At 48.5% G+C, this 19229-nt stretch overlaps 1 protein-coding gene across 2 annotated transcripts in view; it reads left to right on the top strand.

The window, feature by feature from the left end:
- Positions 1–19229, top strand: part of WWC2 (WW and C2 domain containing 2) — a 127374-nt gene that overhangs the window by 92377 nt on the left and 15768 nt on the right. Inside the window, exons 9-17 of one of the 2 annotated variants that reach the window (XM_072950493.1) lie at positions 1902–2144; positions 6971–7060; positions 8102–8295; positions 8599–8721; positions 11967–12096; positions 12660–12740; positions 12832–12918; positions 15813–16005; positions 17226–17390. In XM_072950493.1, the coding sequence (XP_072806594.1) occupies positions 1902–2144; positions 6971–7060; positions 8102–8295; positions 8599–8721; positions 11967–12096; positions 12660–12740; positions 12832–12918; positions 15813–16005; positions 17226–17390 (1306 nt within the window). Of the gene's footprint in view, positions 1–1901; positions 2145–6970; positions 7061–8101; positions 8722–11966; positions 12097–12659; positions 12741–12831; positions 12919–15812; positions 16006–17225; positions 17391–19229 lie in introns of both variants that reach the window. The other variant, XM_072950492.1, reaches the window with a different exon arrangement.

The following is a 19229-nucleotide window of genomic DNA, read 5'->3' as shown; positions in this document are numbered from 1 at the left end:
CCGGGCCGCCTCGCGCTTCTGCTTTACTTCGTCTGCTAACAGTTCACTCTGTGTGGACCTCACACAGCATTTCTCTTCTTGGGTGTTCCCCAGACAATGCACTCTTTCCAAATAAAATTCAAGACCTACCTAATGCCAGTCCCACCATGATCGGGGTGCTGGTCCCACCTCCCGTCCTTCCTGGCTCCCGTCCGACCGGTTAATTCCAGTCACATCAAAACTCAAGACGTTAGCTCTTTCCCACTGGGTCGTATTGCCCTTCTGTTACCATTTGGGGTTCGATTTTAAAGTTACTAGCGATTCTGACAAGAAGGTAAGCCCCAAGGGTTTATGCACATGTTGAAAATGCTTTTTCTTCCTCAATTCTGAGTAGGTAAGGAGGTGGGTTGTGTTTCTCTGAAACCTGTTTTCTCCTCCAGCCTTTGTTTTATGTGCTTAATGAAGCTAATGATATCATGCTTAGTTAGCATTTTGATGATGAATTTTCCTGTACGTTGGAACAGTTGTTTATGGTTTTGTGGTTGAAGCTGAGGAATAGCTGGCGTTACCTCTATCACAAGTGCAGGCAGCTGGGGAAAACCCGGCGCACGTTCCATGGGCAGTGCCAGGTCAAGGTGGCGATTTTGTTTTTGACCCAAACAAGACACTTAAGGGACAAAGTGGAACTGCTTCCATCTTTGTCCTGATGGCGGTTTTTGTTCACCTTTTTCTTCTCTTCTGCAACTCTTTTCTATCTGGTTTTCACTGTCTCGTGCGGGCTGTAACAGTATCCAGAGTCATCACCGGGCACTTTACTAGGAAAGGGGATTCTGCGTGCCGGCGTCAGCCGTGTGCATAGTTTACCTCGATCGTGCGCTTCTGGTCGAACAGCCAGTTGACCTCGTGGACAGTCCTGAGTGTCCTCAAGGGCCACAGAGCAGGGTATCTGAGGAGGGTGGTCACAGCATTCTCTCTGAGTCAGGAGCTAGCTCGGCCACTGAGTATGAAGCCCTGGACGAGGTGAAGTCTGGGGGCAGACCGCATTAGCAGAGCGGTGAAGCTGCCCTTTGCTGCGTCCTCCTCCTCCTCCTCTGCCTGTCCCGCCACTTCAGCCCCTACCGTCACCCTAGCGGGATCACTTCAGTTGCCTGTGCTAGGGAAGGTGCCCAGTCCTGCCAGTTAACGATGTTCAGAGGAAAACCAGGCCCACGCGGTGTCCAGCTGAGTGGGTGCCCAGTAAGCGGTGTAGACGCAGTCAGGCCCAGAGCCGGAGGAGAGGTCACTGTGCACAGCTGAGCAGGGCAGGCGGAGGAAGCCAGGCCTGCCCGCTTCCCTCGGTGCTGGGGAGCCTCGCTGGACTGACGTGGTTCTGGTCCCCGCTGGCCAAGCCACCGCCCTCTTTCCTCGCCTCTTCCTGCTCAGACTGGCTGATGCTCTGGCTGCTGCCCAGCCCACCCTGGGACCACCCCCGCCCCATACCAGGGACAGCGTTTTTACCCCAAGCAACGAGTGTCATTTGCCACTGTTTTCTTTTTTAAACAAAGCCCTCGGTGTCTCCCCTCCTCCCGCACAGGCAGGCACACATCAGCAATGACCCGCCCATGGCTCTCACAGCCCGCTGCTTTTCGAGCTTCTGTGTACTCTGACCTCCATCCCTTACTCAGGGAGGGTGGTGTGCTGACTCCTATTTTAAACGTGGGGAGAATGAGGTGGATGACAGTTTGGTGTAGCATCAGCCCGGGGCCCGGAGCTTCAGGTCAGCCTCACACCAGCCTAGCACGCCCAGCCCAGGTCTTCCCTGAGGGAAATCGGGACAGCATTTAACCCCAGACTTGGCCAGGCTCGTGTGTTCCCCTTCTTGGGACTTCTAAGAATGTGCACACCTATCTTACTTTATTTTATTGTATTTCATTTTATTTTAGTATGGCCAACTTGAAAATTGAACTGTCAAAGCTGGACAGTGAGGCCTGGCCTGGGGCGCTGGACGTTGAGAGGGAGAAGCTGATGCTGATCCGTGAGAAGGAGGAACTTGTGAAAGAGCTGCAGTTTGTCACCCCGCAGAGGCGCACTCGAGAGGAGCTGGAGAGCCTGGAGGCCGAGAGGCAGCGGCTGGAGGAGGAGCTGCTGTCGGTGCGGGGGGCACCGAGCCGAGCTCTGGCCGAGAGGTTCGTCTCCCACCCCGGGCCCTGGGCGGGGCAGCCCGTGGGGGTCTCAGCTGTGCCCCCACGCCCTTCTCCCTGGTCAGATGCCGCTGCCCTCGGTGGACTCAGGACGGCACAAAGGGACCTTCTCTGTGCGGAGCAGCCAGGAGCAGCGTCCTTAGGCCCTGGGGTGCCCCTCTCCCCGTCTGCTGGGGACGTGTGGCGCCTGTGGTAGTGGTTGAGTAACTGAGGAGTGCTGACATAGAGCCAGGAACACAGTCCATCACGACTGACTTTGGTGACAGTGGCTGTAAACTGTTGCGCTCTGGTCAGGGAGGTGATCTGGGCTGTTAAGAGTGACCGAAGCTTCCTATTCTGGGCTTTATTACTCACAAGAATGCAGACGTTTACTGCCTGTCATTTTACAAGCTCACTCCCTCGGACACCTTCTCAACAGGTCACAGAACGTTCACTTGGAGTCGGTTTGTCCATTGAATCCCTCCTCTGAAACAGGTGAAAAAAAAATAGTTTAGGCAATTTTCTGATCTTTCCTTGGGAAGGTGTAAATAGATCATTTAATCTAAAAAAACCCAGTTCCGTAAGCAGATGAGCTGGAGGGTGGATGGTTCGGCAGAGGAGCCCCTGTGTGTCAGGTTGCCGTGAGGACGTCTGCACAGCAGCCCCGTGTCCAGGCCTGGCCTACTGGTGGCCAGACACCTGTTTACCTGTCTCAGCTGTAGACCACGTAGCCCCTTAGGGCCACTGAACATCCATCCTTTAGGCCAACAAGTAAGGAGTAGAATGACGGGAAAGAAACTCACATTTGCATCATTTCAAGTGACCTGGAAATAAGTTTACAACACCCAGCCATAATCCAGTCGCTTATATTTTTTTTAACTTCTTGGCTTCTTGCCTCCTAATTCCTTGTCCTCTATAAATGTTTAACATCAAAACATTTGAAAACTGTGGTGGTAGAGGAGACTGGGGAGAGAAAAACCTCTGACAGTCCTGGTTAGGTGTTAGTGTATGCACTGCCTACCCTGGGTTTAACCATGTGGGGAGAGTTGGCTTTTGTGCGTTAAAATGCTGATGGAGAGGATGCATCGGAGTTCAGCATCACAGTTTAGGGGGCATGAAAAAGTACCCAAGGGGAAAGCCTCTACAGATGACATTCTTTCCCCATCTTGAATAATTCTCACCACCCACCTGCCCCTGCTCTTACATCTCTGTCTAGCAGTGCTGACTGCAAGCTCAGTGCAAAGGAAGGTGTGAGCCAGGCTGGCCAGGTAAGCATCCACCCAACAGGGACCAAGAGGAACAGTCAGGGGGAGAAGGCAGAATTCAGTCATTTTCCCAGGTTACCTTGATGTTCTGAGTGTCTGTGTTTGTGTATCTTACATTTCTAGGATAAAAGTGATAATCAGTAAATACGATGAAATGGGTAGCTTTGAGAGGCTCATTTATAAAACACCAGTGGTGTTTTGTGGGTTATGTCACACTTAATAAATGTCATGTAATCATACCTGTCTAACGTACTGACATCTGGCATCTCGGCTGTTCCACTCCACGGGTTGTGAATCCGGGAAGGGCCTTCAAATAGACTTTAGATTTGTTCTAGGAGACAGAGAAAATGGGTGTGCGTTTGTTTGTTTGTTTATATCAGCTTTTATAGGCATGATGTCTTTTTTATTAGGGCTGGAGCTTCAAAAACGACTAATGAAATAATGTTAGAAATAATAGTTTGTTTTAAGCACCTAGAATTTGGCTTCTTTTGTTTGTACAAACATAACAACTGTCAAAATTCCAGCAGAAAGAGTAGGTTTGTTCTCAACAGGAAAAGGAGCTATAAAATACTTACATAAAATAATTATCTACCTAGTGAGTGAGACTCAGCTGTGGGGTTTGTGTCACACAGGAAGCAGGCAGTTTGGACACCCTTGGACTTGAGACCCCTGAGTGGCCCTGCCTCCCTCGATGGGATGTTAGCAGGAAGGGAAATGTGTATGTATGTTCTGTCTTTGTGATATGCTGCCTTTCTGAGTCATTTGGAGGAGGCGAGCCGCTGAGCATTACAGAAAAGGGACGCCTGTGTCCTCTCCCATGTCCACGGCCAAAAGCAAGCCCCCGTGACAATGTTTTAGAGTGAGACTGAGGGACTCACACTTTCTTGCTTGAGCAACTTAAAGTTTTCTCACCACCGTTCTTCGGTCCAGAATGGCTCAGTGCTCCCTGCACAAGAGAGCAGAACCCCCTGCAAAGCGCACACCGGATCCTTTATTTCCCAGTAGACACATCGTGGGCTTCGGGCTACTCCTCCCGTGACACGCGGCCGTGCACGCCGGACGGCGGCGCCCAAGCTCGCCACCTAGTGGTTTCATCAGCGAGGAGCAACTGCTCTCAGATGAAAAAAGACTTTATACACTGCTTTCATATTCTTTCCTTACAGTCGTTGAAATTCCTTAAACTCTGTACTTTTCCACAGCTGATAAGATACTAACATTGCTTCTTTTCTCACATATTAGGGGCTTCGTCTTTTATCTTGCCAAGGTGTCTTAATTGTTTCTTAATTATATGAATGTTTTTGCCACGGATTCTGAAACTGTGCTTATAGCAAGTGTGTGGAGGTGTGTCACTTTTTAGTGCAAAAGGAACTTCTTACTTCTATAGATGACCAGGCAGGTGCCTGCCCCCTCAGGGCCGCGGGGGCAGAGGTGGAGGGTGTGAAGGCCCCCTGACTCGCAGAGGGCGGCTGAGCCATGGGGCGGAGCAGCAGGGCTGCGGGAGGAGCCTTTCGGGCCCGCTGGAAAAGGGCTAGGGAGGACAGGGGCACACCCTTTCAAAGGGGCTGATGTCTGAGCAGTCTCTTCCAGTCCCTGGTCCAGAGGAAGTGGGGGAGGTCACTTCCCAGGGGGAATACCAGGAACCGTTCCATCAGAGACAGGAGGCGGGCGCTTGACTGGGGACAGTGATAGCCGCCCCCTGGCAGGGTGTCCGTGACTCCCCACAGCCTTCATTAAGCTTCTCCCGATGAAGATGTTCTCTAGACACCTGTCAGAGCGGGACTGGGGAGGGGCGCCGGGCTCTGCAGCAGCCTGGGTGGAGGCGGGAGAAAGAGCCATGCCCGCCCTCCCGGAGCTTGGGGTGTGACTGGGGGGACACAGGCCAGGCCTCAGTGGTTCAGGGACCCAGGACAGGGCTGGAGGGGCAGCACCCAAGCCATCGCCAGAGGAGGGCGCAGGGGGACCACTGCCAGTGACCAGCGGGGATGGGAAAGGCTCTGGATTTTAATTTCACCACAAAACACACTACGTCATACTGAAGCCTCCTTAACATGCTAGAAGAGCCTTCATGTGTTAGTGTGATATTTTGTTTTAAAACTTTCTTCGAAAGTACTGCTCCTGTATCAGAAGACATGGCTTTTAGTAGATTTGGGAGCTTTCCCCAGACCTTTATGTGCCTTCTAATTCAGTTAATCTACTTTTAAGTTAATCTTGTTGAGTTTTTGTTTATAGTTAAGAGATTTAAAAAAAAAATAGGGGCTACTCCTTTTCAAAATATACCTTTGAAAGCTGTGAATTAAGAATGTATCACCCTTTGAAGTACTAAACAAAATGACAAGAATTACTTTTTTTATTTTAACATGTAATGGAATTGTGTTGATGACACATCAAAGGATAGATATATATAAATAAAATATGGGCACATTTCCTCCCTGCCTAAAACATACATAACATTTCAAAGAGGTTGAAAATGGGGAAATTTTACTTTTCTCCAAAGAAAAGTAGCTAATTTTTGTATCAGCTCCTTGCAGGGCATGCCGAGGCTTTGAACAGGGAGATGTGTTTTGATGTCTGCAGGGTACTTCCACACACGCAGCTCCATGTGATCCCTTGAACGGCCTTCGCAGGTAGACGCCGTAGGATCGTAATCACCATTTTCCAGATGAGGACGCTGAGACCCTTGATTAAGTGACTTGCCACCCAGGACACCCGGGAAGCAGCCTGTCCAAGACTGGAAACCGTGGTGGTTTTCTAGGTCCCATCTTGCTGCTCGCTGCCTGCTCTGATCACCTTCACGTCAGTGATGTCTAAAGACCTTGACGTAGACAGTGTGCTTGCCAGTATTTAAAAATGGCTTGTTCAAGTACACAATCTCAGATTTTTTTTTTAAGTCCTCATGAAAAACCTATTCAGTTGAATGTGGGTGGGATTTTGTGATAATCCAGCGCAGGTGATGAGACGTGCTGTCGAGGGGAAGGGAAATCACCTTCATCTCTTTCTCTTACTTAAATGGTTAAGCCCAAATTAGCTTGCGCCGGCAACATGGACTGATTCGTTTCTTAATCACCAAAATCCTCATCAAGATAAGATTGGAATTTTTATCACTAAGTATGATTTGGAACATTTCTTACCAAATTCAGTACTTCGATGATATTCACTGATTCTCCGTGGTTGCTGCCAACGAACCCTTCAGCATCGTCGGCCCAAGTCACAGGCCTGCAGAAGGATCCTGTGATCTGATTCTTTTTTTGCTGTTCTTTTCCTCCACAGTGTCTTTCCCTAACTTAAAAGAGCATGAGGGTTTTTTTTCAACCATTTAAGAAAACAGTAGATTACCAAAATTTTAAGAGTTCTGCGTGACGTCGGGTGTTTGGTGCGCTCCCCACCTAATCTGGTGGCTGTGGCCAGCTCTGCCCCTTCCTTCTGGGGGTTGTCCTGTTCCCTGTGTCGAGTTCATTGGGATTTCACAAGGAGGAAATAATAAGAATCTTTTTTTTTTCCCCTTCAGTTTTCGGGTTTGATTGTACTTATGTAAAAATAAATTCATTTCCTTTTTTTTTTTTTGTCTAGATTGAAATTGGAAGAGCGAAGAAAAGAGCTGCTACAAAAACTTGAAGAAACTACTAAATTAACTACATATTTGCATTCACAACTTAAAAAGTAAGCCTGTTTGGTTCTTGGAGGGAAATTTTTTCTTGTCTACATTCAAGCATGTTTGGGTTCATCTTTGATTACTTTTCTCTTTATTTTCAGTGACTTAAAAGTAAGAAAATCAAAAATTTAAAAAAAAGAGAAATAATTGTGGAGATGCAGCTGCTCAGTCTACGTTACCCATATTCTAAATGGGAAGTCCCACTGGTGTTAATACTGGTCGTCAGTGGATGAGCTGAAGGGCAGTGATCTCTTTGCACAAACACACGTGCATCTTCGTAAAAAAATATATATACATATATATGGTCTCCTTTCTTTCATTTACAAAAAAAAAAAGTAAGAAAATACTTATACTAGTACAATAAAACTTGGATGACCAAATTTATAGTTGCAGAGGTTTGGAGTTTTTTTAAATGAACTCCAAGGTCCTACTTGGAATGTGTTTGAAATGTGCTGGGAAGAAGATGTATTTCAACTTTCAGGACATCCTTAGGAAAATGACACATTTCTCCACATCACCCCATCTTTTAAAAAGGGAGGGTCAGGGAGACTTGCCCTAAAATAGCCACACACTCACTCCTGAAGTATACACAGAAAGAGGAGGAAGGAGAGTGAGGCCAGGGGCCTGCCTTTGTCTTCAGAAGCTCTCCTTTTCCTCTCTCAAAATAACAAGTGTTATTCTTTAAGTAAAGTGACTGCATGAACTCTTTGTAGTTTTATACTCCCCCCCAACTCCCGTATTTTTTAATTGCATAGTTGCTTCTGGATATTTATGCAGACAGACTTATTAACAGGCATTTGATCCCTTTTTAAAATTGCTTGTAACTTTTACACACTTGTAATGAGGACGGTTGCTGCCTGAGGAGGATTTAGAGCCGGGTTGGAAGTGTTCACGGATAAGCACGGAGACGCGGTGTGACCGCAGGTTCCTTTTCCCCGGTCACTGACTGTGCTCCTTGGCGTCCCTGGGCTCCTCCCCTGTCGGGCCCGAAGGAGCCGCCAGGGTTTTCACATCATCCAGCTCTTACAGTGCACGCTGTCTTCTCCCAGCCTCTCCGCCAGCACCCTGTCCATGTCCTCCGGGAGCAGCCTGGGCTCCCTGGCCTCCAGCCGCGGCTCTCTGAACACGTCCAGCAGAGGGTCGCTCAGTTCCCTCAGTTCCAGCGAGCTCTACTACAGCAGTCAGGGGGACCAGCTGGACGCGGATTATCAGTGCAAACTGGACTTCCTCCTGCAGGAGAAAGGTGGCTACATCCCTTCCGGACCCATCACCACCATCCACGAACATGAAGTGGCCAAGTCCCCCAGCCAGCCTGGCCAGGGTGGCCCCTGTGGGGCAGCGGCCGCAGCCACGGGCCACACTGCCCCCCTGACCGAGGCCCCCAAGTCTGTGACGTCCCTGTCTTCACGGTCCTCCCTTTCCTCCCTGTCCCCTCCTGGCTCCCCCTTGGTCTTGGAGGGCACGTTCCCCATGTCTCCCCACGACGTCCCCCTCCATCAGTTCAGTGCAGACTTTGAGGACTGCGAATTGAGCAGCCATTTTGCAGACATCGGCCTGGGAGAAAATCAGATATTGCTGGACTCGGATTCCAGAGGAGCAGCGCGGTCTCTTCTGGGGGATAAGGAGCTCGCCGACTGCGCTGGGGAGCTGCTGTACGAGGGGCCGGCAGGTAAATGGAGATGCGCGCACTCACCTCCTTACTCCCTCTTTACCGTTCTAAGAAGAGTGGCTAGAGTTATTCTTCCATGGAAACAAGTGGTACCTGTCCCCCTTCTCTTCCTGCTGCTCTTTTTTTATTTTGACTTCATTTGGGAAAGAGTTTTTATTGCCATACCTACACATTTTGTCTTTATCAAAATCAGATCGCCTTCCCCACTGAATAGATTTGATCGCTGAGTGTCTGTTCTGTTGTCTAGAACCCACGGTGTATGGCAGCTGACTGGGGATGTATTTTGTGAACACACGTCATCCTTCCAGACAGCTTCTGGTTCTGAAACAGCGAGGCAAAGAAGAGGACTTTCTTTTCAGAGTCGGCCTAAAACAGCTTAAAACCAAGGCAATTAGCATACCAGCTAATTAGTACCAAGGTTCAGTGTTTAGATTGCTGTGGGAATTCTATACAGATACAATTTTTGTTTCATGCCAGGCTCTCCCTTTCCGCCTGAATTTGGTTTGGAGAAAGCCAGTTCCAGTGTGTGGTGTGACTGACACCTTCTGGCCACAGTGCTAGCTGCAGCCCGAGAAAGTGCCATGTGTGCTCCAGGAGACAGAAACAGGGAAAATTAAAAAACATTAAATTGTTTACCTTTGCAAGGCAGGAGCGTTTAATGTATTAGATGCAGTTGGGGAGAAAATGGGATGGTGCCCTGGTTGGCAAATTATCACATTGTGGTCCGAGGAGCCAGCCCACAGCAAAACGTGAAATAAATTCCAGCGCTGGATCCAAGGAGCCCTGCTTAGATCTACACATGCTCCGCATGCCCACAGCACAGAAGAGGCCAGTCCTCTTCAAAAGTATTTTCTTGCTGTTTCAGGAAGCATATTTATTTTGTAGTTTGGGTCCTAGGAATCCTAAGTCTTAATTGATTGGCCAGTTCAGATGTTTAAAGAGGCAGAGGAATCCGTCTCATTTGTGTGGGTTCAAATACTGAAGGCTGAAACCCCACCTGCCGGTGGCCTGGGGCTGAGGCAGAGCGCAGGAGGCGTCTGTGTGGTCTGCATGCCGCTTGCCTGGCAGGTGCAAAAGCTACAGGTCGTGTATTGTTGACATCATCAACCGCAGAGAGAATGTGCACAGGGGCGGGGTTCACACAATGGCTCCAGCAAAGCAGAAACCTGCCGTGGGCCTCATGTCTGCCCTCGGGAAGGCGTGCGACATGTGGCCAGGTCCCTCCACCCCTGGGGCCAACCCAGCCTGCACTCACATCTCGGCATCCCCGTTGACTGGCCATGTTCCAGCAAGCATGTTACCCAGTCTCTCAAGCTGGTTGTTCCTCATCTGCAGAATGAGGATAAGGCAGTGTCCACCTCGTGGGTGTTGGGAGGGCTCATGCTCCCATACTGCATCTAAGTTCACGCTTGGCACTCAGTTCTCAGTAATTAATATTAACCATATGATGCTAAGTAGTGCAAACTCCACCAAACCCAGTTCCTAGCAAAAACCACTGACATTTACGAAAGGAGGAACGAGCAAGAGAGGGAAGAAAGTGGAGTGGGTTTTGGGCTATTCTTCTGTGATTTGGACTTAAAGGATCTTAGAATTCTTGAGCATCTCAAAGCTGTTTTTGCTCTTCATGTACTTGGAATGTGCTCTAGTGACCACTTCTCAACATTCAGCCAGTTTGGAGGGGCCAGTAAATGATGCTGGGTGCTGGTAGATGGGGAAGAGACGGCCCAGGGTCAGCCCCACCTGGCGCTCCTGAGGCACTGATGTCTCCGGCTTTCCTGCAGTGTCTGCTGGCCTCTGCGTCACTCCTGGCCCTTGGTCTGCTCCGGTGTCTGCCTGACAGGTCTGTGCCTGGAGACCAGTGTCTCCAAAGCATCCACGGAACAGCTTTTAACTTTTTAAATGCATATTATGTTAGGGAACTGCTGTTTAGAAAGTCACACTAAGGGAAAAAAATGTATCAAAGAGCTTTGCCTGCAAACAGCATTCCATTTCACATGTGAAGACAACTGAAAGCATGTATTTAACCATAAAGACTAAATCTCTTTAGGTTAAGTCACCAACACTTGGTCCATTCAGGGGATGTCTGATCTGGGTATGGGGGCGGGTGGCTGATGGAGGTGACACTGGTCACCCCCTCAGGGCTCCAGACTCTTTACAGATAAAGTCAAGTTCCTTTTATATACGTTTGACTCCCTGGCACCAACCCCTGCTGGACGGCAGAAATCGAGTTGGAATAACTCTGAAGTCCTTCCACAGTCAGTCTCTGTCATTGTCAAAGTCAATTTCAGGCTGCTGTGGTTATTCCTGGGGGTAATCAATAAATCATGTCATCACCTTCACCCCTCACAAAGGGGGGTGGGCGGAGAGAAGGCACTTCATCATCAAGGAAAAAGCATTCCCACTGCCAGAAATAAAAGGGAAAATGCAGCAATCAATCCTGTAATCTGAAGCCTTAAAATTTAAACATCTTAACAAGATGTAAAGTCACGACTCAGAAGGGGGGCCAAATGCATACCAAAACGAATCCCTGCTTGCCTGCCTGAGGATGAAAGAGCTCCGGGCTTACCATGTATTCGCGGATTCGTGGGAGCACAGCTTTAAACGAAGGCTCCCTGCTCTCCGCAGGATGCCGGGCATGAATGTGAGCCAGAGATAAAAGTTAAGTGGTAGTCGGTGCTAAAGACTCAGTAGCACAGAGTTTTTTTAATGGCATTAGCCGGTGAGGAATTCTCTAAGTCAAAGACTTGTTCTCTCTAACTCCTATTAGAGCAGTGGCTCAGGAGACAGACGGGGACGTGTGGAGAGGAGGGCGGGGCAAGAGGGGGGAACCTTTCTTGCCACTGAGCACCCAGCAGCTCTGTGTTACAGAGATGTCTCCAGCACTTGAGGGAGGCAGGTAGCTTCTTGCCCGAGTGTGGTATCCGCAGTGATACCGAAAAGGGGGAGGCAGGGGACCCATGAGACCATGTGCACTTTACCCCTCCCTTTAAAATGTTCCAGGACAGAGAAAAGCCATATTCCGTCTCACATCGTGACCGAGATAACTAGTATTCCAGGATCTTATAAGTCCCGGTGCCTGGAGTCATGGACCTCTTTCGATCTGAGTGGTAACATCTTTGATTGTCAGGTGGAAGTTTTCCTTTGGATGTCTCAGAACCAAACTGTGTGTGTGTGTGTGTGTGTGTCTACACTTAAGGATTCCTAAGGAGAAGTCCTAATTAGTGCTGTCACTCTGCCCTCCCTAGATGTGGAAAAATCATTACCAAAAAGAAGAGGGATCCACTTGCTTGGGGAGAAAAGCACTTCCGTGTCAGCTGCGGTATCAGATGAGTCTGTGGCCGGAGACAGCGGGGTCTACGAGGCTTTCGTGAAACAGTAAGGAGTCGCCCGAGTGCTTACTCCCCCGTGTGGGTTGTAGGGTGTGGATGCACCGTCCTCAGACCACTCCGCAGTGGGAAGGGCGTTAGGCATGAAAGGAACGGCATACAGGGAATTTCAGTTACACCAGGAACACCCCATCAGCAGGGAAGGGAGGAGCAGGCTGGTGTGCTGAAGACAGCCCAGCCTCTTGGAGGCGTAAACTCTGCTTTAATGAGAAGGTCGGAGAGGTTGGCCAGTGCCTGTTTGGCACATGAAGCGCCTCGTGTACACAGATTTCAGAAGCTTGGCACGTGTCTGGGGTGTGGTCCACCCCGGGGAGGCCCAGGAAAGCCAGGCACTGGGGAGCCTCCCCCCTAAAGGCCCAGACGCAGACCCCACTCTCGACAAGGTGAAGAAAGGTTGGAAAGAGTGAGCTTTCACCGGGCGCAGGTCCACCGGGTGCCCCAGAGGGACTGTTCATTCAGGTTTCGTTCAGAGTCAGTAAGGGGCAAACAGTAACGCAGCTGTCGGTATCTCGGGTAATAACCGGTTCCCCGTGCCCGCTGTCCCCGCCCCAGGCCCAGCGAAGTGGAAGACGTGACTTACAGCGAGGAGGATGTCGCAGTGGTGGAGACGGCCCAGGTGCAGATCGGACTCAGGTGAGGGTGTGCAGGGCAGGGGCACGCCCGGAGCTCTGCGTGGGGCAAGTGCCCGCCCGCTTCCTCATCTCATCAGCTTCTCTTTTGACAGATACGACGCAAAAAGGGCCAGTTTCATGGTGATTATAGCACAGCTTCGCAATCTGCATGCCTTCCTGATACCTCACACTTCAAAAGTGTAAGTACAATCAGTGGAGAACAAACTGAGGAACTTAAAGTTGTCTGTGTGATAACTCTATATGATAACCGAGCAATTCATCCAAATGAAGGTGTGGGAAAGACACAGCCGGGCGGATCGTGTCTCAGTCAGCAGTCGGTGAAGACAAGGAAAAGAATGGGAGAGAGCATACTGGGTTTTCATCCTTACTCAGCCGATTCCGTGTTAAAAATCGGAACTGAGGCTCTTTGTCTCTCTCTTCAACCAGAAATTCCACATTATTCTGTGTTACAGCCTGATTTTTTTTAATATAATTAAAATTTCTGTTGTTTCCTAATTGTGACTACTCTTGGCTTTAAGGAATTTTCTGATCTTTTACATGAAAATGTAGTCATGAAATTTCATTGGTCGGTACAGCGCTGCCAAACACCGATTCATGCTGATCGTAAAAGTATCGCATGATTTTTATCATCAGCCATTCGCTTTCCTGTGACCAGAATTTCTTAGTTATTTCACTCCATCAAACCATGAATCCCAGCGAAGTGACGCACAATTCTGCACAGTCTGCTTAGGGACTTTGTTTCCTGACAGATGGACCGCCATCCCCGCTTCCTGGATTCAGAGTTCAGTTCCAGTGACCCTCCGTAGGGACCATGGCTGGAAAGTATCGGGAAGAAACCAGATTTCAGCTTAGCACCTCTGACTTAGATTCCAGAACCTGTATGTCCACCTGCACTTAGTAATATGTTGAATCTGCCAGTACAGGGGCTTGGAACTGAGAAAGCGCTGTTGCAGGGTGACCCCGAGACCCCATGCCCCGCCTGGTGGTGTTTTCCTCAGTGATGGAGGGCCGTCCTCAATGGGAAGACACTCACTAGAGTAAATGTGAGAGTCCTGGGTGTTTTCCCACATCCTAATTTCTCAGAAGTCTCAGAGAAGAGGAGGTGGCGCTAAGAAAGAGCCAGGTGGAACTGCCCCCGGAGGTAGCAGCAGAGGAGAGCTGGGGATGTCTACCTATTGACACTCATCGAAGCCCGGGGGGAGGAGGATTCCAGGAGGGGATGGACTCGGAGGACCTCCTGACATCGCGGTGAGGGGGTCCTCACAGTTAGAGCAGCAAGGAGGGCCGGCACAGCGGGGGCGTGGCTTCGTCACCCAGAGAGCCCGCCTCCCAGGGCGGAGCCTGGGAACAGCATCAGTAGCGGTCGGGGAGGACCGGCTGGCAAGGTTACTTGTGACCTGCGGGGAGATCAGCGTGCTGTTGGCATAGTGCGGCCTGTCAGGGAGAAGCTCACCAGAGACCGAAGCTGTGAAGAGCCAGAGCCAACCCACGAGTCCAGGCAAAGACCACAGAGCTTCCTGAGATCATGAGCTTTTTGTCGTAACTCATACCACGGAGACCTACCCGGACAACCTCTACCTCTGCCCGGGCCACCACACTCTCCCCGGCTTACGTCTGGGACGTCGCGGAGTGCCCTGGGGAGCGTGGTGACAGGGCCCATGGTAGCATTCAGCCCGCGCGCCAGCACAGGGCCCGCGTGTCTAACAGGTCTGACCCTGCCTGAGAGGTACCGCAGCTGCCCCTAAACCCACAGCGAAAGCCTTGGCCGAAATAGCGGCACAGCTACAAATGACAACGGGCATGAACTATCCTCAAAATAGCTCTCTTTTTCTCCTAACGTCAAAACTTAATTTTTGATTATTAACTTCGACAAGCAGAGTGGATTCTCCAGCTGGTCGGCCGCACAGCGTCTCTGACTCCAGTTTGGAAAGACGCCCCCTGCAGCAGCGGGAGAGGAAAAGCACCCCACCTTCCTTCCTTTCCTGCCAGCCGTTGGTTCCTAACCATGAAAAACCTCACTTTTCACTTGGAAACGTTTCGGGATGTTGTGAATGGTTAGGCCACTGGTGCAAAGTAAACTTGAGCCTGTAGAAACAGAACATTCCTTCCCTCATCCATCCCTCCTCTCTGAAATACTTCCCTTTATCGCTTTTCCATGAAGACAGAGAAAAAAGACTTCTTTTGCTGACTCTCCAGCCTTAACAGCTGTGACCCAGGGCCCACTAGGATTTTAATACTGAGTCTCCATAATCAGTGTTGATATAAAATACAGAAATCCTGTGATGTTCCTCAGTTGTTCGTGTAAGTTTACAGTTTTTGTAATTGGAGGAAGGCACCCTTTAGACTGTGAGTTAGAAAGCCTGGAAATGCGCGGGGGAGGGGACCTCACGGGTGTTCTCTGTCTGTGCTGGTTCCAAGAATTGTGAGTCCTCATGTAACGTGTGCTCTGAAAATCCACTTTAAAGTAGTTTTAGAAGTTACCGTTTTCCTCCAGCTCTTCCTCTGAATTTGACAAAGCAAAGAACAGTTTGTCATATCTGAGACCTCTGAGATGCTAGGCAGTGATATTTTTGAACTGTTGCATTTCACATTTTAAACTTTCTTAACAATATGCTGCTTAGCGTTCCTCTTCCTCTAGTAGGATAACGTATTCCATTCCTGGAGAATGATCGTCAGCATCTCTTGGTTATTGCACAGAATGAGCGTTCTTTGGGACAAAATCACCCATGTCTACTCAGTATGTCCCACTTTCCCAGGTTCGGACAGAGGTTCCTGTGGAATTGGCTGAATGCGGCAGGCAGGATGTTGAATCCATCTGCCCCGAGGTCCCTACCAGGCACCCCTGCAGCCCTGGGGGGAGTGGCAGCCTGGCCTGGCATGATGGGGGCACTGTGGGCAGGAGCAGGGCCCCTCTGCCGCTGAGCACGGACGGCCCACTTTGCGGCCAAGCTCTGGCTCGTAATGAATCCGTGCTTTCCTGTGCTCTTCCCTCAGGCGGATAATTTCAGTGCCAGCGGTGAATCCCACGGCACTGAAGCACCAATGAAACCCCCTTCATTCTTGTTCTTTGCAGATATTTTAGGGTTGCCCTTCTTCCCTCCTCGACTGATGTCAGCTGTCTGTTTCGAACAAAAGTCCATCCAGCCACGGAGTCCATGCTGTTCAATGATATGTTCAGAGTGGCCATCGCCCAAACAGCCTTGCAGCAGAAGACCCTGAGAGTGGACCTGTGCTCTGTTAGTAAACACCGAGGGGAGGAGTGCCTGGTAGGGCTTTTCACAATTTCCGTTATCAGATTATGCTTATGGTGGATATTCTGAGAACGACTTTGCTAGTTGCTGTTCAGTCTGCCCCAATACTGCTAAAAATCTGCCCAGCGTCTCAGACATCTCCAACGGTGCTTTCATTTTTGTATCTGAAGTAGTGATTTCTGGTTTTCATTCTCTTACTGCAGACCTTTCAAACCTGCTTAGAAATTATGATTTTCTGTAAACCTACTTTTCACTTCCAACCTTTGGGATAAAGAAGAACTTTGACCTCTGTTATGACCATCACTGTGGAGTTTGTTTATTATCCCCAGGACCAGCCTTGTGCTGGGTGCTCCGTGTACATTATCTCATTTAATCCTCATGACAATCTTATGAAAAGAATATGATTTACCCCTGTTTTCAGATAAAGAGCTGCTTGGAGAGGTAATGTGCCCAGGGCCACACAGCTCGTGAATGAGGGATAGATTATCACAAGGACCTCCCACCCGTAATTCACTGTTACAGGTTTAAGTTAAGCAAGACACTGAGTATACAGTTCCTTTCTTCACCTGGTTCTCCCCAGCCATGGTGCCAGAGCTTCTAGGAAGATTAAGTGTTACCTAGAGCAATAGGATATTTAAATGCCAACGCAGAAAACTTCATACATGACTAAAAGTGAGTGTAACACACTGGTGTGCATAATGACCAGAACATCAGTACATGCCAGTAGGGTGACACAAGGTGTTCAAATGCTGGCGTCTAGAGGTGTGCCCTGGTGTTCAAGGAGCAGTGTGATCGCTAGCTGAAACCCAGGTTGCTTAAGGGTCCACTGTAATCCCAGTCTAAAAACCAACCCTGAGATTCTTTTGTGATCCACTTACATGCAGATTTTTTTTTCACTAAGTATGTGCCATGATACTACATAGCTCGTGGTTGGCTGAATCTGCAGATGTGGGACATCAGATGCAGAGACCAACTGTGAGGTTATAAATGGATTTTTGACTGCAGGGTTGAGGGGTGGTGTTGGTGCCGCTAACCTGCACGTTGTTCAAGGGTCACACGTGAGATTATGACATTTCCAGATTAAAAAAAAATCCACCACTGCTTTATGAATATTGTATTTTTTTTTACCCTAAAACAAGCTTGTCCAGTAATTTTAATTATATCAGAGGAAGGAATAGTTATGGATTGAAATGTTTTATTTTCTCTCTTTTTTTTTCTCCTTTCATTTCACATAGGCTGGAACTCAGATCAGCCTGGCAGATTTACCATTTTCCAATGAGATTTTCACTCTGTGGTATAACCTACTTCCCTCAAAGCAAATGTCTTGCAAAAAGAATGAAGAAGAAACTGAGGATTCTATATTTCAACCAAGCCAGCCACTAGTCGATGCGATAGACTTGGTGAGTCACAGTTGGAGAAAGACGTCATTCCAATTCAGTGAAATCCTATGGACCAGAGAGAACGCTGTGATGCCAGCGTGCTTTGATCCACGTACACTGCACCCCGCTCTCCGTTCATAGCCTTCCCTCTTCTCCCAGCTTCCTAACGAGAGAGAGAGAGAGAGAGAATTTCCAGCTTTGTTTCAAGTCTACTTTATAAAAGAATCACTTGTTTCTGCTCACACTTCCTTCCATAAAAATAAACTGACACGGAGGTCTCATTGTTTTCAGTGACTCTGGAAAACGTTCTGATTTAAATTTGTGCTTTCATATGTTCACATCTTAGATTCCACTACCAGGTTCCTCATTTGGAACTCTCACATTTTTGCAAGCATACAGTTACTAAGCCTGAACAGGGCCTTGGTTTCCATTTGTAACATCAATATCCATAAATATTTTCTTTTAAAAAGTGTGTTTGTAACCAACAGTCATGCTGCAGCACTACACAAAAACGAACATAGGGGCATCTTGTGAAGCCAGCCTTCACTGATTTGGCACTTGTGGTACTGTTAGTGAGTTCAAGTTTATTCTAAATGATCTGTGAGACGTTTGCTAAGCAAGAGTGATTCTCTAACAAAAGAGCAGTGCGTTACTGACCATCTCTGTGCGAGAAACTGCAGCGACCATTGTGGCAGGTGGGACCGGGAACACACGTGCTCGTAAAGCAGACCTTTCTTCCATGCACGGCTTCCCGGGAGCCACCACGGGAGACAGGCAAGATGATGAAATATGATTTCTGCATTTAAGAATGCTTTTGTAATGGCCACGCTGTGTATAGGATTTTTTTAAACAGCTTTATTGCAATATAATTTACATACCATACAATTCATCTGTTTAAGGTGTATAGCTCACTGATTTGAAGCACACCATTCGATGGCTCATGGTACATTCACTGAACTGTGCAGCCGTCACCACAGTGTAATATTAGAACTTTGTCGCCAGCCCAGAGAGAAGCCCAGTGCACAGTAGCGGTCCCTCCCGGTTCTTCCTCATCAACCACTGATCATCCTTCTGTCTCTGTAAATTTGTCCATTATGGACATTTTCCATAAATGGAAGATTACAATATTCGTCCTTTTGTGAGCAGCTCCCTTCACCTTGCATAATGTTTTCAAGGCATATCCATATTGTAGCCTGTATTAGCGCCTCATTCCTTTTTCCAAATAATATTTCATCGTATGGATAGACCACGTTTTATTTATCTGTTCACCAACTGATGAGCCTTCGGGCTATTTCTACTTTGTGATTATTATCAATGATGCTGCTGTGAACAGTCGGATACAGGAGTTTGTGTGGACGTCCGTTTTCATTTCTCTGGGGCGTGTACCTCAGAGTGGAATTACTGGGTCACCTGGTGGCTCTGTGTTTAGCGTTTGGAGGACCTGCCTGCCTGTTTTCCATCCTCCCCAGCAATGTCTGAGGGTTCCAGTCCTGCCACACCTGCCACGTGTTAGCAGTCTGTCTTTTTGATTCCAGCTGTGCTGGTGGGTGGGAAGGGGTATCTCTGTAATTTGATTTCACGTTTCCCTAATGGTGAATGATGTTGAGCATATTTTCATGGACTTATTGGCCATTTATATATTTTTTGTTTGTTTTTGAACTGTCTATTCAGATCCTCTGTCTATTTTTTAAATGGGTTATTTATCTTTTTATTGTTCTTATGAGTTACTCATATATTCTTGAGACAAGGCTCTTACCTAATAAATGATTCACAGATGTTTTCTCTCGTTCTGTGTGCTGTCTTTCCACTTTCCTAGTAGTTGCATTTGCAGTACAGGAGTTTTAAATTTTGATAAAAGTC

Source organism: Vicugna pacos, chromosome 26, assembly GCF_048564905.1.
Source record: "Vicugna pacos chromosome 26, VicPac4, whole genome shotgun sequence".
Taxonomy (NCBI): Eukaryota; Metazoa; Chordata; class Mammalia; order Artiodactyla; family Camelidae; genus Vicugna; species Vicugna pacos.
This window is presented reverse-complemented; position numbering and strand designations above follow the sequence as displayed.